Below are 26453 nucleotides of genomic sequence, written 5' to 3'. Positions count from 1 at the left end.
ATACAGGGACGATTAGGCAGGAATTAGCCATATGCGCCCAGAACTGCTCATGGTTCTGGGTGCATATTACACCTGACAGGGTCCCTTTTATCTTGGGATAATAAAAAAGAACTATAAAAAGGTACAAAAATATGATGACTATTAAAGAAGCTCTACCAGGAAGTTTTTTTTCCCCTTAAATCTGTATATTTGTGAATGTATTATAGCATTAGTGTATTAATATACTTGCCTACCGCTCGCTCTCCGGTATCCGGCACCATTGTCGTCCACTTCTCAGTGACATTACCGCTCTGCAGACTCTCCTGGTCACACTGCGCTCTGTGTGACTCGAAAGTGGCTTTTATAATGCAAGTCTATGGAGTGTCATAACAAGCCGACACAGAAGTCTCTTTTACAATGTAAGTCTGTCTAGGGCATACAGTGAACGGGATAGTCTGCAGAGCAGTGACGTCACTCAGGCAAGGAGCGGAACTGCTATGGATCCTGAAGGAAAGCAGCTTTAGGGGAGTATATTACACACACAGACTACACACACCTATATACACAGTTAATGAAAATAATCTTCATGAGAGCGCTTGCTTCTTTAAATGACAAACACAGCTGCATACATCTGAAAAACGAAAACAAGAATGTTGCACTTGAAATAAATAACCATACAAAATAAATCATATATTTGTCATTGTAGATAAAGTAACCACATATTGTACCCAGCTGCAAGGATCTCTTGGTATAATAACGGACAAGACAAGTTTTAACCATAGAAAGGAACATACAGCGATTCATGCAATTTTTAACCCCTTCAGCCCCCAGCCTGTTTTCACCTTAAAGACCCGGCCATTTTTTGCAATTTTGACCAGTGTCACTTTGACAGGTTATAACTCTGGAACACTTCAACGGATCCTGGCGATTCTGAGATTGTTTTTTCGTGACATATTGTACTTCATGTCAGTGGTAAATTTAGGCCGATATGTTTTGCGTTTATTTGTGAAAATTTCGGAAATTTGGCGAAAATTTTGAAAATTTTGCAATTTTCAAAATTTTAAATTTTATGCCCATAAATCTGAGAGATATGTCACACAAAAAAGTTACTAAATAACATTTCCCACATGTCTACTTTACACCAGCGCAATTTTTGAAGAAAAAAAAAAAATTTCCGTTAGGAAGTTAGAAGGGTTCAAAGTTCATCACCAATTTCTCATTTTTCCAACAAAATTTACAAAAAAAAATTTTTTAGGTACCACATCACATTTGGAGTGATTTGAGAAACCTAGGCGACAGAAAATACCCAAAAGTGACCCAATTCTAAAATCTGCACCCCTCACTCTGCTCAAAACCACATCCAAGAAGTTTATTAACCCTTTAGGAGCTTCACAGCAACCAAAGCAATGTAGACGAAAAAATGAAAATTTTACTTTTTTAACACAAAAATGTTACTTTAGCCATAAAAATTAGTATTTTCACAAGGGTATCAGGAAAAATGCATCATAAAATGTATCGTGCATTTTCTCCTGAGTACGCAGATACCCCATATGTGGTGGTAATCAAATGTTTGGGCACACAGCAGGACTCGGAAGGCAAGGAGCGCCATTTGAATTTTTGAGTGCAAAATTAGCTGCACTCATTAGCGGACGCCATGTCGGGTTTGAAGACTCCCCGAGGTGCCTAAACAATGGAGCTCCCCCATAAGTGACCCCATTTTGGAAACTAGAGCCCTCAAATATTTTTTCTAGATGTTTGATGTGCACTTTGAACCCCTGGGGGCTTCACAGAAGTTTATAACGTTGAGCCGTGAAAAGAAAAAAAAAATTTTTTACCACAAAACTGTTGCTTCAACCAGGTAGCTTTTTTTTATCACAAGGGTATCAGGAAAAAATGCACCATAAAATGTATTGTGCATTTTCTCCTGAGTACGCAGATACCCCATATGTGGTGGTAATCAAATGTTTGGGCACACAGCAGGACTCGGAAGGCAAGGAGCGCCATTTGAATTTTTGAGTGCAAAATTAGCTGCACTCATTAGCGGACGCCATGTCGGGTTTGAAGACTCCCCGAGGTGCCTAAACAATGGAGCTCCCCCATAAGTGACCCCATTTTGGAAACTAGAGCCCTCAAATATTTTTTCTAGATGTTTGATGTGCACTTTGAACCCCTGGGGGCTTCACAGAAGTTTATAACGTTGAGCCGTGAAAAGAAAAAAAAATTTTTTTACCACAAAACTGTTGCTTCAACCAGGTAGCTTTTTTTATCACAAGGGTATCAGGAAAAAACGCACCATAAAATGTATTGTGCATTTTCTCCTGAGTACGCAGATACCCCATATGTGGTGGAAATCAAATGTTTGGGCGCACGGCAGGACTCGGAAGGCAAGGAGCGCCATTTCACAGCAAAATTGGTTGGAATTATTAGCGGACGCCATGTTGCGTTTGGAGACCCCCCTGAAGTGCCTAAACAATGGAGCTCCCCCACAATTGACCCCATTTTGGAAACTAGACCCCTCATGGAATTTATCTAGCTGTTTAGTTAGCACTTTGAACCCCTGGAGGCTTCACAAACGTTTGTAATGTTCAGCCGTGAAAATATTTTATTCTTTTTTTTACCACAAAATTGTTTTTTCAAACAGGTAGCTTTTTTTTCCACAAGGGTATCAGGAAAAAATGCACCATAAAATGTATTGTGCAATTTCTCCTGAGTACGACGATACCTCATATGTGGTGGAAATCAATTGTTTGGGCGTACGGCGGGGCTCAGAAGAGAAGGAGCGCCATTTCACAGTAAAATTGATTGGAATTATTAGCAGACGCCATGTTTCATTTGGAGACCCCCTGAGGTGCCTAAACAATGGAGCTCCCCCACATGTGATCCCATTTTGGAAACTAGACCCCCCCCCATACAAAAAAAATTAGTTTGGCGAAATAAAAAATACAGACATCAGTAAAAAAAAAAAATGAGTGCCTGCCACTAAGACCAGTGCCAAACGTGAGAGCAATGCACAAGTCTCGCATCGCATCATCCACTGCAGTCTGGAAGCGAGCAACTGCGCTGGATAATGCGATGCGAGAGGGCGGGGCGGCAGATGAGAAAGGGCGCAGCGGATGGAAGATGGGAAAGGGCGCAGCGGGTGGAGGAGCGGCAGAGGATGGGAAAGGGCGCAGAGGATGGATGATGGGAAATGGCGCAGCGGATGGATGGGAAATGGCGCAGCGGATGGAGGAGCGGCAGAGGATGGGGGGGGGAGGTGAGATGGGGATACCTACCTTACAGGATGGATCTAGGCAGCAGGATCACAGCAGACAGAAGAGGCAGCAGATGAAGGAGGCAACAGATCGAGGAGGGTGAGAGGGGGCAGTAGATGGAAAATGGGAGTGAGCAGGCAGCAGATCGGGGAGGGGGGCAGAGTCTGATGGGAGAGAGAGATGGCACATGGAGGAGGGGGGGCCCCGGGGGGAGGGTGGCTTGCAGCACATGTAGTGGGAGGGTGGCTTGCAGCACATGTAGGGGGAGGGTGGCTTGCAGCACATGTGGGGGGAGGGTGGCTTGCAGCACATGTGGGGGAGGGTGGCTTGCAGCACATGTGGGGGGAGGGTGGCTTGCAGCACATGTGGGGGGAGGGTGGCTTGCAGCACATGTGGGGGGAGGGTGGCTTGCAGCACATGTGGGGGGAGGGTGGCTTGCAGCACATGTGCTGCAAGCCAGCCACCCTCCCCCCACATGTGCTGCAAGCCAGCCACCCTCCCCCACATGTGCTGCAAGCCAGCCACCCTCCTCCCACATGTGCTGCAAGCCAGCCACCCTCCGCCCACATGTGCTGCAAGCCAGCCACCCTCCCCCCACATGTGCTGCAAGCCACCCTCCCCCCACGTGGGGGGAGGGTGGCTTGCAGCACATGGAGGGATAGGAGGTGTGGCGATGGAGAAGGGGCAGCCGATGAAGGAGGCGGCGGCGGCCGCCGATCGGGAACAGTGGGGGCCGATTCGGGGGCAGCAGCGGCTGAAAAAGGTGGGTGCGACGGCGGCGGGGACAGTGGCGAGCATGGCGGCAGTACAGCGGTGGATCGGGAGCGGCGGCGGGGACAGCGGTGGATTGGGAGCATGGCGCCGGGGACAGCGGTGGATTGGGAGCGGCGGCGGGGACAGCGGTGGAGCGGGAGCAGCGGCGGGGCGATCGGAGACAGCGACGGGGACAGCGGTGGAGCAGGAGCATGACGCCGGGGCGATCGGAGACAGCGGCGGGGACAGCGGTGGAGCGGGAGCATGGCGCCGGGGCGATCGGAGACCGCGACGGGGACAGCGGTGGAGCGGGAGCATGGCGCCGGGGCGATCGGGGACAGCGGTGGAGTGGGAGCATGGCGCCGGGGCGATCGGAGACAGCGGCGGGGACAGCGGTGGAGCGGGAGCATGGTGCCGGGGCGATCGGAGACAGCAACGGGGACAGCGGTGGAGCGGGAGCATGGCGCCGGGGCGATCGGAGACAGCGGCGGGGACAGCGGTGGCGCGGGAGCATGGCGCCGGGGCGATCGGAGACAGCGGCGGGGACAGCGGTGGAGCGGGAGCATGGCGCCGGGGCGATCGGAGACAGCGGCGGGGACAGCGGTGGAGCGGGAGCATGGCGCCGGGGCGATCGGAGACAGCGGCGGGGACAGCGGTGGAGCGGGAGCATGGCGCCGGGGCGATCGGAGACAGCGGCGGGGACAGCGGTGGAGCGGGAGCATGGCGCCAGGGCGATCGGAGACAGCGGCGGGGACAGCGGTGGAGCGGGAGCATGGCGCCGGGGCGATCGGAGACAGCGGCGGGGACAGCGGTGGAGCGGGAGCATGGCGCCGGGGCGATCAGAGACAGCGGCGGGGACAGCGGTGGAGCGGGAGCATGGCGCCGGGGCGATCGGAGACAGCGGCGGGGACAGCGGTGGAGCGGGAGCATGGCGCCGGGGCGATCGGAGACAGCGGCGGGGACAGCGGTGGAGCGGGAGCATGGCGCCGGGGCGATCGGAGAAAGCGGCGGGGACAGCGGTGGAGCGGGAGCATGGCTACGGGGACAGCGGTGGATCAGGAGCGTGGCGCCGGGGACAGCGGTGGAGCGGGAGCAGCGGCGGGGCGATCGGGGACAGGGGCGGGCGGCGGGGACAGCAACTTACCGCTCTCCTCGGCTTCCAGGGACGGTCACAGGCCGCAGATCCACATTGATTGGAGAGAGCGGTCACAAGACCGGTCTCTCCAATCAGAGCTGGGGGCGGGTGAAGCATCGATCACCCAGCTCCAGCCAATGGCCAGTGCTACAGCAGCACTGATCAGGGCTGGATTTCAATGTTCCAGCCATTTTCAATGGCTGGAACATTACAGTGGCTGTAATTGGCTGAGCGGCGTTCGTCAGCCAATCACAGCCTCTGTAGGTTCGGGGAGGAGGCACCACCCCTCCTGAGGTCAGGCAGAGGTCCCCTCCTTCCCGAATCTACCGTTTAAGTAAACAAATTTCACTCCCCGGTGCTCCGGGACCGCGATTTCGCCATGACGTACTGAGGACGTCATGGGTCGTTTAGCACCATGTCACCATGACGTACTCAGTACGTCAAAGGTCGTTAAGGGGTTAAATGTGCGGGCACAAATGGGTGCACAAAAATGGAACAACTTATGAGCTGAACCTGCTCCATACAAGGCATTACACAACTGACAAAGATTGTTAAAATTACAATACACTGTATAAAACAAAGAAATATATCGCGTGTGTATATACAATGAAAATAACACAAACACTGATGTTTTTCAGTCACTTCCACTCCAAAAAATAGGAATATGAAAAGATCAAAAATTTATAGGCATAATTTTTATTAAATGTAACTAAAATAGTAAAAAAAAATAAATTTGTTTTTCTGTTAATTGCATTCAAAAGAAGCTGCAAAGATTCTGGAGAGGCAACACGCTTGACGGTTACCTCATTCGAACTTGGGAGCAGGGGTCACTGCAAAAAGAAACCTTAAGATCCTTGATAATTCACTACATCCACAATAAAGGACTGTTAGGGAACTAATATTCATGCATCCCTGAAAGCAAATCATAGTGTTCAATAGCTAGAAGAGAAAGGATGTAAATGCTGTGTTATTAGTGCCATTCTGTTTTCTAGCCTGTAGATTAAAGCCTGTACATTTATGAATGCTTTCGTGTTCTTACCTGATAGAAATGAGTAAGAATGCGCAATTGTGAACACATTTTTGGTATTGCTTCTTGAAACTCCAAAACCCTTTTGTTTTCTTCAGCTTCTTCTTCAGCAGTAACTCCCCACTGACCCTACAAAAGTAGGAAACCAATTAATAGCTGTTGGGTAGATATTGACTATACATAACTAAATATACTATATATTCTTATGTATAGACAAATGTCGAGCAACAAGGTGCATCAGCGGTGTAAATAGTAAAGAATCTGTGATTGTGATACACAGGTACCACATTTTTTATCAAAGAACCAGTCAAGTTCCTTAGCGATAGACCTACGCATTATATTATACAGCTCAGTGAGTGAGATGATGTATCATCTTCCAGGTTGCCGTAAGGCTATGTGCGCACTGATTGTTTTTTTTGACGCTGCGTTTTTGGCCGAACAAAAATGCAAAAAAACGCACCCGCGGAAAAAACGCATCGGTAAAAAACACACGCGTCTTTACCACGTTTCAGTGCGTTTTTGGCTGCATTTTTCCAATGCATTGCATTGGTGAAAAACGCAGTAAAACGCAGGAAAGAAATGACATGTCCATTTTTTTTTCTTACCTCAAAAACGCAGCTCAAAAAAAAAAAAAAAAAAGTTGTGTGCGGACAGCAAAAATGAAAAGTCATAGACTTTGCTGGGGAACCAAAGTCATGCAGTTTTGAGCTCAAAAACGTTCAGTGTGCACATAGCCTAAAGGAGTGTTTTAGGAGACCTTTCTTAAAGTTGTGCTACAGAACTATGTGTAGTCTTTAATCACACTAACTAAAAATATAATGCAACACTTTTGTTTTTGCTGCCATTTTTCATGAGCTGAGCTGTAAGATCTAAGACTTTTACTATGTACACAAAAAGGCTTTTTTCTCTTAAATATTCAAACCACCTCCCCCAGAATGGCTACACAAGCCAGGATAGCTCCTACCACCAGCATACAGATATTACTGCATTGATTGTTATAGTGAGGATTACATGGATAGATTGAATATTTACCTAGACACCTTTATTAGTTAGCTTAACTAGGCTGAGCATTTACAAAGTAACTTCTTATTGTGTCTTACAGGATATATTCTTATATGTCTATTTCTTTCACAGAATTCCTAACATAAGTATGGCTTATATTACCTGGCCTGTACTTCAATCTTTACCATCTGTATCCTCCATAGGAACGTCAGCATGCCTTATATTGCACACTAATTATCCTTTTCCCAGAACTACTTGTAACAGGTACATTCTACATTATAATATTATATATCTATATATATATAATTGCCTTATTCTGTCTGTCTGTCTGTCTTGCTCCAAAATTGTGTCCTTACGGTGACAACCGTCTGATTGGCCGCTGGCTCGGCCTGGCCCCGCCCCCCCACGGATTGGTTGCTCGCCTCGGCCTGGCCCCGCCCCCCCGCACGGATTGGCCGCTCGCCCCGGCCCTCCGCACGCATCGCCAGACATAACCTTGCGCTGCTGGGATCGTGACGGAGCCGGTGAACGCTGGTAACCATTATACACATCGGGTAACTAAGGTCCCTTAGTTACCCGATGTGTATCATAGTTACCAGCGTTCACCGGCTCCCGGTACACATGTGCAGGGAGCCGGCATTATACTCCTCTCCCCCCAGGACTACTCCTCCTATTATAGTCCTCCTATTATACTCCTCTCTGAGTATAATAGGAGAACTAGTATAGCATGGGGGATGGAGCACGATGGGGAGTGCGCAGCATGGGGAATGGAGCACGATGGGGTGCGCAGCATGGGGGATGTAGCACGATGGGGGGTGCGCAGCATGGAGGATGTAGCACGATGGGGAGTGCACAGCATGAGGGATGGAGCACGATGGGGAGTGTGCAGCATGGGGGATGGAGCACAATGGGGAGTGCGCAGAATGGGGATGGAGCACGATTGGGGTGCGCAGCATGGGGGATGGAGCACGATGGGGGGTGCACAGCATGGGGGATGGAGCACGATGGGGGGTGCGCAGCATGGGGGATGGAGCACGATGGGGGGTGCGCAGCATGGGGGATGGAGCACGATGGGGGGTGCGCAGCATGGGGGATGGAGCACGATGGGGGGTGCGCAGCATGGGGGATGGAGCACGATGGGCGGTGCGCAGCATGGGGGATGGAGCACGATGGGGGGTGCGCAGCATGGGGGATGGAGCACGATGGGGGGTGCGCAGCATGGGGGATGGAGCACGATGGGGGGTGCGCAGCATGGGGGATGGAGCACGATGGGGGGTGCGCAGCATGGGGGATGGAGCACGATGGGGGGTGCGCAGCATGGGGGATGGAGCACGATGGGGAGTGCACACCTCCCCCCAAAACACACACACACACCGCCACACACGCACTGCACAACACACCACACACACACTGGGAACCACAAACACCGCCCTACACAGACACCCAACACACAAACAGCGCGGCACACACAAATATACGCACATGCCGCACAACACACACATTGCACAAAACATACCTCCCACCAAAACACACACACACACACCCCACACAAACCGCGCAACACACACACAGCGCTCCACAAACAACGCAACACACAAACAACACCGCTCTCACCCCCGCCACACCCAGACAACACCCAGAACATGTACAGCGCCCTACACAAACACTTGGTAACTACACACAACAACATCTATATATATATATATATATAACAAAAATCATACATTAACTACACAATACGTAAATTCTAGAATACCCGATGCGTAGAATCGGGCCACCTTCTAGTATATATATACATACACACATATATACATACACACATTATATTATATATATATATATATATATATATATATATATATATATACACACACACACACACATTCTGTGCGTATATGTATATATGAATATATATATATACAGTGGAAGCTCGCTTAACGAGTACCCCAGTTAGTGAGTATTTTGCCTAACGAGCAAAGCTTTCTGTAAATTTGTAACTCTGTTTACGAAAGCCTCGCTGCACGAGCAAAATACTCACCGCACACACTTCTACATATATAAACACACACATTATATATATGTGTGTGTATATATATATATATCTATATACACACACACACATATATATAATATATATAGATATTATACATACACACACACACACACACACACACACATCGATTACACGATTCCTCTTTCCTTTAATCGCATTCCGTGCATCCTAATTGTTTTATCCAGAGTGATATGTTACTAATTAAATTATGTATATACAGGTATGGTCATTCTCTTAAAGGGGTTATCCGGCTTCTTTTGACTTTTTTTTTTTATTACCCTATTGGGCTACATTGGGGCAGGTAAGTAGATAGTGAGCACTTACCTGCCCTGCTGTCAGCCCCTCTCCCCCGGCTCAGAGGTCATGTGACCGCTCCTGCCGCGATTTTGCTGCTTCCGGTCATTTCATGTCAACATGGGCAGGACCATGTTGACATGCAAATCTGGAACAGCATTTCGCCTCCCTGCTGGGCAGGTACAGTGCATGAGTCCCCGCCCCCCTTCCCTGCACCCCTTACTCTCCCCGCAACCTCGCCCTGCACTGCTGTGGGGTCCGTGACCTGGGGGAGGGGCCTGGTGGTGGCTGCCGCGGTGTCACCGCCAGCACCGGGCCCCTGCTCAGGATCGCACATTCAAATGTACCGTCATCACAGATCACAGATGCCGGTACATTTGAAAGCGCTGATTAGAGGGAGCGCAGCGCTGCTTCTCCTCAGTGCCCCGCTGTCTGTGCTCTCTTCAGCACAGCAGTGACGTCACTACTGTGCTGATATGTCCAGAGCACAGACAGCGCGTGAACATACAGGGGCGGCGGGGACCGAGGACGGGTGAGTATGTACTCCCTACATGTGTTCCCTATGGGGGTAGGGAGGGTCGGTACAGAGCGCCGTGTGTGTGCGGTGCAGAGCCATATGTGTGTGTGTGTGCAGTGCAGAGCCCTATGTATTTGTGTGTGTGTGCGGTGCAGAGCCCTGTGTGTGTGTGTGCGGTGCAGAGCCTTGTGTGTGCGTGTGCGGTGCAGAGCCCGATGTGCGGTGCAGAGCCCGATGTGCATGTGCGGTGCAGAGCCCGATGTGGTGTGGGGTGCAGAGCCCGATGTGGGGCTGTTATTTGCAATGCTGTAGTGATAACAGGTCAGGTGCTGGGGAAAAATACTGACAGGGAATGTGTGTGCAGGGGGCGGGCAGGGGGCGAGGCTGGACACCGGGGAGGGGCTGGACAGTGAGGCCAGGCGGTGCCAGCTCTGACTGAGGTTTTGCACAGGAAGTGGTCAGTTTGCTAGAGCTGAATGTAAACAAAGAACTGCAGAGAATAAAGGGTGAATTCAAGAGGAACAAAAGTTAGAAAACAAAAAATAACAATGTAGGGATGTTTTATATGACAATACAGCACAGATTAGCTTACCAAAAGTTTTTGAGTTTATGTCAGACAACTCCTTTAATGTGTATATAACACAAATTGTACTGTTTATGACACCATATTTTATCCTGTAACTCAGTGTACCCGACCATATGAACCGCATGAATATATGAGTTTATCACCCTGAACACTCCATCCCCACTGTCAAACATGGTGGTGGCAGCAGTATGGTTTGGGCCTGCTTTTCTTCAGCAGGGACAGAGAAGATGGTTAAAATTGATGGGAAGATGGATGGAGCCAAATACAGGACCATTCTTGAAGAAAACCTGTTGGAGTCTGCAAAAGACCTGAGACTGGGACGGAGATTTGCCTTTCAACAAGACAATGATCCCAAACATAAAGCAAAATCTACAATGGAATGGTTCACAAATAAACGTATCCAGGTGTTAGAATGGCCAAGTCAAAGTCCAGACCGGAATCCAATCGTTCACACACGCTCTCCATCTAACCTCACTCAGCTCGAGCTGTTTGCAAAGGAAGAATGGGCAAGAATTTCAGTCTCTCGCTGTGCAAAACTGATAGAGACATACCCCAAGCGACTTGCAGCTGTAATCGCAGCAAAAGGTGGGGCTACAAAGTATTAACTTAAAGGGGATGAATAATATTGCACGCCCCCACTTTGCAGTTATTTATTTTATTTATAAAAGTTTAAAATAAGCAATACATTTCGTTCAACTTCACAATTGTGTCCTACTTGTTGATTCTTCACCATAAAACTTTAATTTTTTATCTTTATGTTTGAAGCCTGAAATGTGGGAAAAGGTTGAAAAATTCAAAGGGGCCAAAATACTTCGCAAGGCACTATACGTGATAGTCTGCTTCGTTTTCCAGTATACCAGATCTATTCTTTTACACGTTCTTTTTAAAGCTGCATTTTGCCGTTTCTCAATTTGCATTTTCCCTTATGAACTGATACATCTATTTTATGACTTGTTATATTGGAATTTTTTTTGTATATTTATTGTATATAATTTTGTTTCTTATAAAAATAGCAACAAAAAGAGGACAATGTCCTCCAAAAATTAAGTATTACTCACAGCAAGTTGGGCTGCAGTGTGTACATCGCCCAGGCCAAAAACTAATGCTCTACCAGGATACAGCTAAACCCCCACTAATGTGGAAGCATCACAGGTGCAGGAGAAGCAGATCACACACACCTCCATGGAATGGAGGAGAGGCAAATGCTGGATGATAAAAACTGCACACTAGTGGCTTGCATAGAGCGCTGTTCACATGCAGATGGCACAGTCACAAACCCGCAGCCTATTAGGTGACGCCCTTCTATTAGATCAGGCGGGCTGCCAAGCCGTACCCCACTGTGTATCATGCACGGACAGACACTCTACAATGCAAGGCCCAACAGAAAGGGACCTGGCTGTATCCTGTACAAACAAAAAAATATGAGGTTTTTGTTGGTATTTATGGCCATAAAACGTAAGCCTACACCCTCGTCACGGGACCTCATGTCTGTAGGTCCCTACACTAAATATAAAAATAGCAACAAAAAGAGGACAATGTCCTCCAAAAATTAAGTATTACTCACAGCAAGTTGGGCTGCAGTGTGTACATCGCCCAGGCCAAAAACTAATGAAAGCATTAGTTTTTGGCCTGGGCGATGTACACACTGCAGCCCAACTTGCTGTGAGTAATACTTAATTTTTGGAGGACATTGTCCTCTTTTTGTTGCTATTTTTATATTTAGTGTAGGGACCTACAGACATGAGGTCCCGTGACGAGGGTGTAGGCTTACGTTTTATGGCCATAAATACCAACAAAAACCTCATATTTTTTTGTTTGTACAGGATACAGCCAGGCCCCTTTCTGTTGGGCCTTGCACTGTAGAGTATCTGTCCGTGCATGATACACAGTGGGGTACGGCTTGGCAGCCCGCCTGATCTAATAGAAGGGCGTCACCTAATAGGCTGCGGGTTTGTGACTGTGCCATCTGCATGTGAACAGCGCTCTATGCAAGCCACTAGTGTGCAGTTTTTATCATCCAGCATTTGCCTCTCCTCCATTCCATGGAGGTGTGTGTGATCTGCTTCTCCTGCACCTGTGATGCTTCCACATTAGTGGGGGTTTAGCTGTATCCTGGTAGAGCATTAGTTTTTGGCCTGGGCGATGTACACACTGCAGCCCAACTTGCTGTGAATAATTTTGTTTCTTCTAGCGACCTTCTTGTCAAGGCCGAAATATCAGATAGTCGTTTTTGTTCAGAATTTCACAAATAAAAATTGCATTTAAAAAAAATGTTGCTCAAAATTTGAGAGTAAGCAGCGTTTTCGGTGAATTGGATCCAGTCTTTTTGACCTATTCACTTGCACTTAGTCATCCCCATCTGTGTGCACGCCATTTACGGACTTTGTATGGTAGAGAAATGAACATTCAATTCATGGGCAACAGCTCTGGTGGACATTCCTGCAGTCAGCATGCCAATAGGCATGAATTTCAGTCTCTCGATGTGCAAAACCGATAGAGACATACCCCAAGCGACTCGCAGCTGTAATCGCAGCAAAAGGTGGTGCTACAAAGTATTACCTTAAAGGGGACGAATAATATTACACACCCCAATTTTCAGTTATTTATTTTCAAAAAAAAAAAAAGTTTAAAATAAGCAATAAAATTCGTTCACCTTCACAATTGTGTCCCACTTGTTGTTGATTCTTCACCATAACACTAAAATTTTTCTCTTTATGATTGAAGACTGAAATGTGGGACAAGGTTTAAAAATTCAAGGGGGCCGAATACTTTTGCAAGGCTCTGTATATATGTATGTATGTATATATATTATATTAGGATGATAGGTGTAATGGTGTGGCTTCAGTTACTTTCACAGTGTTAGGCAACTTTCAGACATTGAGTATTTGGTGAGCAAATGGAAGGCTGCGGGAACCTTCAGCTGTGACCACAACTATCTTTAGTGATGTAACTGCTAATCACTGAGGCTCTGTCTCTGCCTGAAACTCACAGCAGCTGGTCACATTCTATGGCTGCTCGCTGTACCTTCAGATGTAGCAGAGCTGGAATTGTCGTGGGACATTGTAGTGTGGATTATATTTTGGACCTGGGTGTTTTAGGGGTTAATAATCGGCTTGTCTTCTCTTGGCTGCTGCAGCTATGTGAGCGGTCAGCGTGACATCACCACTGTAGCCACAACACTAATGCTGGGGAGGCAGCTCTGAACCTGGAGAGGATGAGTACTTTTGATTTTGTTGTTTCACTTAACAGGCAATGATTGGTGTCTACTTTTCTAAAAATGGAAAACCCCTTAAAACTCATTTATTTTAACAGACACAAATAAATGCTTCTTTTTAATAGATACAAACTAGCGATGGGCAAATAGTAACTATTCGTGTTCAGATTATTTGTAACGAATCCCAAAGTACTATTCTGGTATTTGTTACGAATAATGAACCTAATGCAAGTCAATGGGAAAATGGAGCATTTTTCTTGTCATGATAAAGACTGAAATAGTACTCGGTATTCGGTAAGCATTATCCCAACACGAATAGTTACTATTCACCCACCTCAGACTTCACACTGAGGGTAAACTCACTCATCAATTTTTCTTATCCAAGAGCTGAGAATACATTTACTTGAACCAGTACTCCGATCAGCTCTGGGGAGCCCTCATGTCACATGTAGGTATGCTGCAGCCTTTCAGTGACCACTATGGCTATTACATGCAAGCAGTTTCATTTGATCATAGAGTTTATATTTATTATGCACTAGCTATACTACCCGGCTTTGCCCGGGTTAATAACTGTTGTTAACAAAATAGAATGTATTAACAAAAATGTATTTTGCACACAAAAAACAAATAGATAGAAATGTGATTATTAAAAGGCAAAAACTAAGCTAATAGGAGCATTTCACAACATATATTTCAACACCACAGATATTCCACACAGATTGAACTAAATTGGCCAAGTAATGTGCTCCGTCTGTCTCTTTCCCCGTCTGTCTCTCTACAGTCAGGGCCAGAAATATTTGGACAGTGACACAAGTTTTGTTATTTTAGCTGTTTACAAAAACATGTTCAGAAATACAATTATATATATAATATGGGCTGAAAGTGCACACTCCCAGCTGCAATATGAGAGTTTCACATCCAAATCGGAGAAAGGGTTTAGGAATCATAGCTCTGTAATGCAAAGCCTACTCTTTTTCAAGGGACCAAAAGTAATTGGACAAGGGACTCTAAGGGCTGTAATTAACTCTGAAGGCGTCTCCCTCGTTAACCTGTAATCAATGAAGTAGTTAAAAGGTCTGGGGTTGATTACAGGTGTGTGGTTTTGCATTTGGAAGCTGTTGCTGTGACCAGACAACATGCGGTCTAAGGAACTCTCAATTGAGGTGAAGCAGAACATCCTGAGACTGAAAAAAAAGAAAAAATCCATCAGAGAGATAGCAGACATGCTTGGAGTAGCAAAATCAACAGTCGGGTACATTCTGAGAAAAAAGGAATTGACTGGTAAGCTTGGGAACTCAAAAAGGCCTGGGCGTCCACGGATGACAACAGTGGTGGATGATCGCCGCATACTTTCTTTGGTGAAGAAGAACCCGTTCACAACATCAACTGAAGTCCAGAACACTCTCAGTGAAGTAGGTGTATCTGTCTCTAAGTCAACAGTAAAGAGAAGACTCCATGAAAGTAAATACAAAGGGTTCACATCTAGATGCAAACCATTCATCAATTCCAAAAATAGACAGGCCAAAGTTAAATTTGCAGAAAAACACCTCATGAAGCCAGCTCAGTTCTGGAAAAGTATTCTATGGACAGATGAGACAAAAATCAACCTGTACCAGAATGATGGGAAGAACAAAGTTTGGAGAAGAAAGGGAACGGCACATGATCCAAGGCACACCACATCCTCTGTAAAACATGGTGGAGGCAACGTGATGGCATGGTCATGCATGGCTTTCAATGGCACTGGGTCACTTGTGTTTATTGATGACATAACAGCAGACAAGAGTAGCCGGATGAATTCTGAAGTGTACAGGGATATACTTTCAGCCCAGATTCAGCCAAATGCCGCAAAGTTGATCGGACGGCGCTTCATAGTACAGATGGACAATGACTCCAAGCATACAGCCAAAGCTACCCAGGAGTTCATGAGTGCAAAAAAGTGGAACCTTCTGCAATGGCCAAGTCAATCACCAGATCTTAACCCAATTGAGCATGCATTTCAGTTGCTCAAATCCAGACTTAAGACAGAAAGACCCACAAACAAGCAAGACCTGAAGGCTGCGGCTGTAAAGGCCTGGCAAAGCATTAAGAAGGAGGAAACCCAGCGTTTGGTGATGTCCATGGGTTCCAGACTTAAGGCAGTGATTGCCTCCAAAGGATTCACAACAAAATATTGAAATTAAAAATATTTTGTTTGGGTTTGGTTTATTTGTCCAATTACTTTTGACCTCCTAAAATGTGGAGTGTTTGTAAAGAAATGTGTACAATTCCTACAATTTCTATCATTTTTGTTCAAACCTTCAAATTAAACGTTACAATCTGCACTTGAATTCTGTTGTAGAGGTTTCATTTCAAATCCAATGTGGTGGCATGCAGAGCCCAACTCGCGAAAATTGTGTCACTGTCCAAATATTTCTGGACCTAACTGTATCCGTCTGTCTCTCTCTATCCGTCTCCCCACCGACATCTTATTACCTCACATATAAGCTTCTTATACTATGAATGTCTTTTGTTCCTATAGCAACCAATCACAGCTCCTACTAATAACCCGTAGTTCCAGGCTCCATTTACTTTAATGGAGGCATGTTTTTTGGAGAGTAACGGTAAAGCGCGGGGTTACATTTTCCTGTCAAAACATAGTCTACGACGTTCCCTGGGTCACATGAGGTGTCTTTGCAAAATTTTGTGATTGTAAATGCGACGGTGCGGATACACTTTTTGCTTCACTTTTTCCCCATTATGTAGATAGGGGCAAAATTGATTGGTAAATTGGAACGCGCTGGGTTAAAATTTCGCCTCACATCATAGCCTATGACGCGCTCAGGGTCCAGACGTGTGAGTGTGCAACATTTTGTGGCTGTAGCTGCGAAGGTGCAGATGCCAATCCCGGACATACACACATACATACATACATACATACATACACACATACACACACATTCAGCTTGATATACTGTATTAGATTAAGGATATTTTCTGATATATTCGATAATTTATACTAATCCTCTTGCATGCACGTTTATATCTACCTGCTATATGTTTGTCTAATTAAGGTATAATTGCAAACAATTGTATATTGTGTCTCCCCTCCACACTTTTCTTTTTAATTTTTTGCCCACATCATTTGGTTTTTATACTTGGGTGTGAGTCCCCTTTCCTCGTTTTCTATTCTCAACACCACCCACCTTGATCTTTAATAAAGAATATTTCTTATAACGAGTCATTGACAATTTGGTCGACTTTATTTGTAGATTCTTTGTGGTTTTTCTGACTTGTCCATCAGGCAGTTATTGACCATATATTTACATATATATAAAAGCATATATTTCTAATTAAATATGTACCATTGTCCTTTGTTGTGTATATAGTTCAGTGAATACAGACATTAACGTTACTGAGATAAGATTCTATGTGTACTATTTATTTTTGATATAGAGGTCTTAATAACAATTTGATGAAATGTGTATAGCACTGGTATTTAAAATTTAACCTTTATTAATTTATTATTAAAATGTTTTATAAAAAACCCAGACAAGTGATACAACAAGGTAGTTAGACAGTTGGATGTCTACAAAGAGAACTTACAGGAGTTATTAAAAATTCCTTCACAATCCTCCTAGTTCAATCAAATCCATCCAAATAGAATTAAAGTGACATTGTGCAAAACCGTTGACCTCCCATGATTGCGTTCTTGCCCTATGAGTAATACTCTTTCTGAAAGTGGCTATGTGCAAAATGGTAATTAACCGCAGGTCACAAAAAACACTGAAGTATGATCAGGGAGGAAAAGTAAACAGTTTAGGTGAAAATAGTGCTCAAAAAGTGCAAATAGTGCAATCAATGGTGGCAGTGGGATCTATGCTCACCGTCTATCCCACTGTTCACCAATGATATAAGTGTTACTTCACAGAATGCGGGGGGGGGTGACTCTACGCACCACACAATACCCCTAAGGTAACACCAGAGACTCAACGTCCTCCTTCCGACGCATTTCCTCAAAAGCGATTCATCAGGGGATAGGGATGCTGTGCTGACAGAGGCATGTTGAGCTGAAAGTGGAAAACCAACAACAATGGTCTTCCATTTTCAGCTCAACATGCCTCTGTCAGCACAGCCTCCCTATCCCCTGATGAATCGCTTTTGAGAAAACGCGTCGGGAAGGAGGACGTTGAGTCTCTGGTGTTACCTTAGGGGTATTGTGTGGTGCGTAGAGAGTCACCCCCCCCCCGCATTCTGTGAAGTAACACTTATATCATTGGTGAACAGTGGGATAGACGGTGAGCATAGATCCCACTGCCACCATTGATTGCACTATTTGCACTTTTTGAGCACTATTTTCACCTAAACCGTTTACTTTTCCTCCCTGATCATACTTTAGTGTTTTTTGTGACCTGCGGTTAATTACCATTTTGCACATAGCCACTTTCAAAAAGAGTATTACTCATAGGGCAAGAATGCAATCATGGGAGGTCAACGGTTTTGCACAATGTCACTTTAATTCTATTTGGATGGATTTGATTGAACTAGGAGGATTGTGAAGGAATTTTGAATAACTCCTGTAAGCTCTCTTTGTAGACATCCAACTTGTACGTTGTGTCTAACTACCTTGTGGTATCACTTGTCTGGGTTTTTTATAAAACATTTTAATAATAAATTAATAAAGGTTAAATTTTAAATACCAGTGCTATACACTATTTGTGAAACAAAAGATAAAACAATGGATACTTTTTTTTTTCACGTTTTTCTCCCTAGTTCTGGATTGCCCCTATATCTTTTTTGGTTTTTGAATTTATTCACCTGTTTAGATAGCTGGGGCTTTCGGACATAATTGAGCTGAGCAGCAAACTTTCGCAGCCTATGACATCACCCATCTGGATCATATTACTCATTGAACTAAATTTCTTGGAGAACCCCTTTAACCCCTTCAGCCCCAGAGCCTTTTCCGTTTTTGTTTTTTGCTCCCCTTCTTCCGAGAGCCGTAACTTTTTTATTTTTCCGTCAATCTTGCCTTAGGAGGGCTTGTTTTTTGTGGGACGAGTTGTACTTTTAAATGAAACCATAAGTTTTACCATATGGTGTACTGGAAAACAGCATAAAAATTCCAAGTGTGGAAAAACTGCAAAAAAAAAGTGTGATCGCACAATAGTTTTTGGGATATTTTATTCACAGTGTTCACTATATGGTAAAACTGATGTGTCATTGTGATGCCTGAGGTCGGTTCGAGTTTGTAGACCCCAAACATGTGTAGGTTTACTTGTATCTAAGGGGTTAAAAAAAAATCACAAGTTTGTCTAATAAAAGAGATCTATGGCTCAGTGATGGCTTATTTTCTGCGTCTCGGGCGGACGCTTCTAATGGTACCATTTGTGCGCACATGCTACGTTTTGATCGCCTGTTATTGCATTTTGCGCAAAACTTGCGGTGACCAAAACACAATTTTGGTGTTTGGAATTTTTTTGCCGCTACGCCATTTACTGATCAGATTAATTGATTTTAGATTTTGATAGATCGGGCGTTTCTGAATGCGGCGATACCAAAAAAGAGAATTTTGTTAACTTACCGTAAATTCTTTTTCTTATAGTTCCGACATGGGAGACCCAGCCCATGGGTGTATAGCTTCTGCCTCCGTGAGGACACACAAAGTACTACACTAAAAAGTGTAGCTCCTCCCTCCTAGCATATACACCCCCTGGATAACCAAATATAGCCAGTTTAGTGCAAAAGCTGAAGGAGGACATCCACCCACAAGTAGAGATAAAGCAAAACCCGGAACAACCGGAACCTCTGTCTACAACAACAGCCGGTGAAAACACACGGAACAAGAAAACTGCCAACAGGCAACAGGGAGGGTGCTGGGTCTCCCATGTCGGAACTATAAGAAAAAGAATTTACGGTAAGTAAACAAAATTCTCTTTTTCTTCATCGTTCCTTGTGGGAGACCCAGACCATGGGACGTCTCAAAGCAGTCCATGGGTGGGAATAAACAGAAAACTGAGAAGTAGCCGAAACCTAACTTCACAAATGGGCGACAGCCGCCTGAATGATGCGTCTGCCCAAGCTCGCATCTGCCGAAGCATGAGCATGCACTTGGTAGTGCTTCGAAAAGGTATGCAGACTGGACCAAGTGGCAGCCTGACAGACCTGCTGAGCCGTAGCCTGGTGCCTGAAAGCCCAAGAGGCACCGACAGCTCTGGTCGAGTGTGCCTTGATCCCCGGCGGGGGAGGCACTTGAGTACACTGGTAGGCATCGGAAATGGCCGACCTAATCCAACGAGCTAGGGTCGGCTTAGAAGCCGAGAGGCCCTTACGCCGACCAGAGGTCAGCACAAAAATAGAGGTGCACCGCCTAAGAGCAGAGGTGCGAGACACATAGATCCGGAGCGCCCGCACCAGATCCAGAGTATGAAGAAAAAACAAAAAGCCAGCACCAAATGTGCACTTCAGCACTAACATTCCAAGCTGTACTTATTATAAAAATTTTGAGATTTTTGGCAAAAAATTGCAATTTCTTGAGCTGCCTCGCCACGTCACGGCAAATCTCATTTGAGGCAGTCCTACACTAAAATATTTTTATAAAATGTGCCATACGGCCTCACATATGAATAGTAGAACTGCTCTTAGCAGCACTCACCTGGTCTATTTCAATCCCGTACCCATGACTGAGTCATGGCTGTGGGCGGGACAGGTCCAAGCAAATGCTGCATGAAGTAAAAAGCCTGTGGACAAGGCCTGATGACTTAGGGTATGTGCGCACGTTGCTTTTTACCTGCTTTTTACCTGCTTTTTTGCTGCTTTTTCTTCTGCGCTGTTTAATGCCAAAATGGATGTGTTCTTCTATTCAAGCAAAGTCTATGGGAATTTGGGTTTCTTGTTCACACTATGTTGTTCAAAATGCTGCCTTTTTGAGGCAGAACTTTGGTCAAAAACTCAGCTTTGCAGTGCAAAACCCAAATGGCAAAAACAATTGACATGTTGCTTCTTTGAAAAGCTGAGTTTTTGACCAAAGTTCTGCCTCAAAAAGGCAGCATTTTGAACAACATAGTGTGAACAAGAAACCCAAATTCCTATAGACTTTGCTTGAATAGAAGAACACATCCATTTTGGCATTAAACAGCGCAGAAGAAAAAGCAGCAAAAAAGCAGGTAAAAAGCAGGTAAAAAGCAACGTGCGCACATACCCTTAATGTGAACAGTCACCAACCGCCAAAATCTAGACAGATGGAATACATCCCAAATTGGGGTGCATAGCAAGGTGGAGGTCAACCACCGACCAATTCAATGAAGAAAAAACAAAAAGCCAGCACCAAATGTGCACTTCAGCACTAAACATTCCAAACTGTACTTATAAAAATTTTGAGATTTTTGGCAAAAAATTGCAATTTCTTGAGCTGCCTCGCCACGTCACGGCAAATCTCATTTGAGGCAGTCCTACACTAAAATATTTTTATAAAATGTGCCATATGGCCTCACATATGAATAGTAGAACTGCTCTTAGCAGCACTCACCTGGTCTATTTCAATCCCGTACTGAAGTGCACATTTGCAATTTTTTGCCAAAAATCTCAAAATTTTTATAATAAGTACAGCTTGGAATGTTAGTGCTGAAGTGCACATTTAGTGATGGCTTTTTGTTTTTTCTTCATTGAATTGGTCGGTGGTTGACCTCCACCTTGCTATGCACCCCAATTTGGGATGTATTCCATCTGTCTAGATTTTGGCGGTTGGTGACTGTTCACATTAAGTCATCAGGCCTTGTCCACAGGCTATTTACTTTATGCAGCATTTGCTTGGACCTGTCCCGCCCACAGCCATGATTCAGTCATGGGTACGGGATTGAAATAGACCAGGTGAGTGCTGCTAAGAGCAGTTCTACTATTCATATGTGAGGCCGTATGGCACATTTTATAAAAATATTTTAGTGTAGGACTGCCTCAAATGAGATTTGCCGTGACGTGGCGAGGCAGCTCAAGAAATTGCAATTTTTTGCCAAAAATCTCAAAATTTTTATAATAAGTACAGCTTGGAATGTTAGTGCTGAAGTGCACATTTAGTGATGGCTTTTTGTTTTTTCTTCAGATCCAGAGTATGCAACGCTTTTTCAAAGCGATGAACAGGAGCCGGACAAAAGGAAGGCAGGGAAATATCCTGGTTAAGGTGGAAAGGAGATACCACCTAAGGAAGAAAGTCCGGAGTCGGACGGAGAACCACCTTGTCTTGATGAAAAACCAAAAAAGGTGACTCCGAAGAGAGCACAGCCAAATCAGAGACTCTCCTGAGGGAAGTTATGGCCACTAGAAAAACCACTTTCTGTGAAAGACGAGACAAAGAAACCTCCCTAAGTGGCTCAAAAGGGGGTTTCTGCAAGCCCGTGAGGACCAGATTAAGGTCCCAGGGATCCAGAGGCCGCCGGTAAGGCGGAATGATGTGAGATGCGCCCTGCATGAAGGTGCGCACCTTAGCCAGTCGGGCGATACGCCGCTGGAACAACACTGACAGAGCCGACACCTGTCCCTTGAGGGAATTGAGGGATAGTCCTAGCTGCAGACCAGACTGCAGGAAGGACAGAAGGGTCGGCAGGGAAAAAGGCCAAGGAGCATGGCCGGAAGAGCGACACCAGGACAGGAAAATTCTCCAGGTCCTGTGATAAATCTTGGCCGAGGAAGACTTCCGAGCCCGAGTCATAGTGGAGATGACATCAGGAGGGATACCAGAAGTCGTCAAGATCCAGGACTCAAAAGCCACGCCGTCAATCTGAGAGCCGCAGAATTCTGGCGGAAAAACGGACCTTGTGAGAGAAGGTCTGGACGGTCCGGAAGATGCCACGGCACCTCTACGGACAGATGGAGCAGGTCTGGGTACCAAGCTCGCCTGGGCCAGTCTGGAGCAATGAGGATGACCCGACGGCCCCCCCATTCTGATCTTGCGCAGGACTCTGGGCAAGAGAGCTAGAGGGGGAAACACGTAAGACAGACGAAACTGGGACCAATCTTGAACCAGTGCGTCCGCTGCAAAGGCCTGAGGATCGTGGGAGCGAGCCACGTAAACCGGAACCTTGTTGTTGTGCCGGGATGCCATTAGATTCACTTCCGGAGTGCCCCACTTGCGGCAGATTGACCGAAACACTGCCGGATGCAGAGCCCACTCGCCGCTGTCCACGGCTTGACGGCTGAGATAATCTGCCTCCCAGTTTTCCACGCCTGGGATGTGGACTGCGGATATGGTGGACTTGGAGTCCTCCGTCCACTGAAGGATGCGTTGAACCTCCAACATTGCCAGGCGGCTGCGTGTCCCGCCCTGGTGATTGATGTAGGCAACCGCTGTCGCGTTGTCTGACTGGACTCGAATGTGCTTGCCCGCCAACAGGTGGTGAAAGCCTACGAGAGCTAGGAGCACAGCCCTGATTTCCAGCACATTGATCGAGAGGGCTGATTCGGACGGAGTCCAAGTGCCCTGTGCTCGGTGGTGGAGATATACTGCTCCCCAGCCGGAAAGACTGGCATCCGTGGTGAGAATCACCCAGGACGGGGCCAGGAAAGAGCGTCCCTGAGACAGAGAGAGAGGCCGAAGCCACCACTGAAGGGAGCCCCTGGTCTGTGGCGACAGAGCCACCAACCTGTGCAAGGAAGAGGTCCGCTTGTCCCAACAGCGGAGAATGTCCAGCTGCAGAGGACGCAGATGGAACTGGGTAAAGGGAACCGCTTCCATTGACGTCACCATCTGACCCAGCACCTGCATTAGGTGCCTGATGGAATGACGGCCGGGTCTCAGCAGAGAGCGCACCGCCAGATGGAGAGACTGCTGTTTGACTAAGGACAACTTCACAAGTGCCGGCAGAGTCTCGAACTGCATCCCCAGGTACGTGAGACTCTGGGTCGGAGTCAGAGTGGATTTGGGCAGATTGACAATCCACCCGAATTGGGCTAGAGTGGCAAGAGTGAGCGAGACACTCCGCTGACAGTCTGCACTGGATGAAGCCTTGACTAGAAGGTCGTCCAGGTAAGGAATCACTGCCAACCCCTGGAGGTGCAGAACCGCAACCACTGCTGCCATGACCTTGGTGAACACTCGAGGGGCCGTGGCTAACCCGAAGGGGAGAGCCACGAACTGGAAATATTCCTCTCCGATTGCAAAACGTAGCCAACGCTGGTGTGACACTGCGATTGGCACATGCAGATAGGCATCTCTGATGTCGATGGATGCCAGGAAGTCTCCTTGGGTCATTGTGGCAATGACTGATCGCAGAGACTCCATGCGAAAATGCCGCACCTGAACCTGCTTGTTGAGAAGCTTGAGATCCAGGATGGGCCAGAAGGAACCGTCCTTTTTGGGGACTAGGAAGAGATTTGAGTAGAAACCTCTGAACCGTTCCCGGGCGGGAACCGGTACAATTACTCCGTTGGCCTGCAAGGATGCCACGGCCTGTGAGAAGGCGGCGGCCTTGGAGCAGGGGGGAGTTGACAGAAAAAATCTGTTTGGCGGGCTGGAAGAGAATTCTATCCTGTAGCCGTGGGAGAGGATATCCCGCACCCACTGATCGGAGACGTGTTGAAACCACACGTCGCCAAAGTGGGAGAGCCTGCCACCGACCAAGGACGTTTCTGGCGCGGCCAGATAGTCAAGAGGAGGCTGCCTTGGTGGCAGCAGCTCCAGCGGTCTTCTGGGGACGTGGCTTCGTGCGCCAGTTGGGCTTCTGGTCCTTGGCTGAGTTAGTGGACGAGGCCAAGGGCTTAGAGGACGACCAGTTGGAAGAACGAAAGGAACGAAACCTTGACTGGTTCCTGCTCTGGACAGGTTTCCTGGCTTTAGTCTGTGGCAAGGAAGTACTCTTCCCGCCAGTAGCCTCCTTAATAATCTCGTCCAATTGTTCACCGAACAGCCTGGACCCAGCAAATGGGAGCCCAGCAAGGTACTTCTTTGAAGAAGCGTCTGCCTTCCACTCCCGAAGCCACAAGATCCTGCGGATAGCGAGGGAATTAGCCGAAGCCACCGCAGTGCGGTGAGAAGCCTCCAGCATGGCAAACATGGCGTAGGATGAAAAGGCCGAAGCCTGAGAAGTTAAGGCAACCATTTCAGGCATGGAGTCCCTGGTGAGGGAATGCATCTCCTCCAGAGAAGCAGAGATGGCCTTGAGAGCCCACACTGCTGCAAAAGATGGGGAGAACGAGGCCCCTGCCGCCTCATATACAGATTTGGCCAAAAGGTCAACCTGGCGGTCAGTGGGATCCTTAAGTGAGGTGCCGTCGGCCACTGATACAACTGTCCGGGCTGAGATTCTAGACACCGGAGGGTCTACCTTTGGAGAGTGAGCCCACTACTTGACCACCTCAGGTGGAAAAGGAAAACGGTCATCAGAAGCACGCTTTGGGAAGCGTTTGTCAGGACAGGCCCTGGGCTTGGCCACAGTGGCCTGAAAACTGGAGTGGTTAAAAGAACACACTCCTTGTTCTCTTAGGCAAGGTAAACTGGTGCTTTTCTGCCAGAGAGGGTTGCTCCTCTGATACTGGCGGATTGAGGTCCAGTACAGAATTAATGGACACAATCAAATCACTAACATCTGCTTCACCCTCGGTCAGATCAATGGGGCACATGGAGGTAGCGTCCGAGCCCCCTGTAAAGGCATCGTCCTCGTCCTGCGAGTCAGCTCTGGAATCAGAGCCGCGGGACGAGGAAGGCGAGGGGACCCTGCGTCTCCTTTTAGGAGGACGGGGTCTGGGAGCAGGTGAAGAATCCTCTGTGAGCTCTGCAGAGCGAGCCGTAGCAGCAGAGGCACCCTGAGAAGGGGGCTGATGCATGCTCAGCAGAGTCCGGGACAACTCTCCCATGGAGTCGGCAAAAGACTGGGAGATAGACTTAGAGAAGGATTCTACCCAAGCCGGGGGATCAGCCTGAGGGACCACTGGGGAGACTCCAGGCTGAGGCACCATCATGTTAGAGCAGGCATCACAATGTGGATATGTGCTCGGTTCAGGCAGTACGAGCTTACATGCAGTGCATATGGAGTACAGCCTTGCAGTCTTGCTCCTAGTGTGAGACATGCTGGTGAGGTGGGGGCTCTGAGCCAGAATGACCCCCAGAGAGTGTATAAGAAAGGTCCACAACCGGAGGTTTGGGTACCAGCCAGTTTGTGTGCCCTCCGGATCCCACAGCTCGGACCCCCAGACAGATTAGCAGAGATGCTGCAGCCAGCGCCGACCAGTCTGCAGAACGCTGAGAAAATGGCGCCGGAGCGAGTATAGGGGGCGGGGCCTAGTCAAAGAGCGGGATCCGGAGGGCCAAGGAGATATACAGGGGAGGGAAACATCTTCTCAGAGAGGAGTGTCCTCCCCTATGCCTAACGGCCGGTGGGCAGAACCGCACTGTCCCTCTGCATGACTGACATGCAGGGGCAGTGAAAACGAAAGTAGGCCGCAGGCGAAGCCGGGGCCTAAATTTTTCAATGCGCCGGCGAGCAGGCACCCTCGGCGCGGTTCTCAGGTGAAAACCAGAGAACCGGCCGGAAATCACAGCAAAGTTAAATAACACACTCTCCCCACAATAAAAGTACAAGGGACCCCCCAATAACGTCTCAAATACTTAGCTTGTGAGACGCAGGGCCAGGTCCCTGAGGGATGAGTGCTCCGTCCTGCAGGATCCTGAGAGGGCTG

General features: G+C 47.1%; 1 protein-coding gene across 1 annotated transcript in view; it reads right to left on the bottom strand.

Annotated features, from left to right (window-relative positions):
- Nucleotides 1-26453, bottom strand: part of TUBGCP3 (tubulin gamma complex component 3) — a 212985-nt gene that overhangs the window by 4983 nt on the left and 181549 nt on the right. Inside the window, exon 21 of the mRNA XM_075336660.1 lies at nucleotides 6161-6277. Within this exon, the coding sequence (XP_075192775.1) occupies nucleotides 6161-6277 (117 nt within the window). The remainder of the gene's footprint in view (nucleotides 1-6160; nucleotides 6278-26453) is intronic.

The sequence above is a fragment of the Anomaloglossus baeobatrachus genome, chromosome 2 (genome assembly GCF_048569485.1).
Source record: "Anomaloglossus baeobatrachus isolate aAnoBae1 chromosome 2, aAnoBae1.hap1, whole genome shotgun sequence".
Lineage (NCBI taxonomy): Eukaryota > Metazoa > Chordata > Amphibia > Anura > Aromobatidae > Anomaloglossus > Anomaloglossus baeobatrachus.
This window is presented reverse-complemented; position numbering and strand designations above follow the sequence as displayed.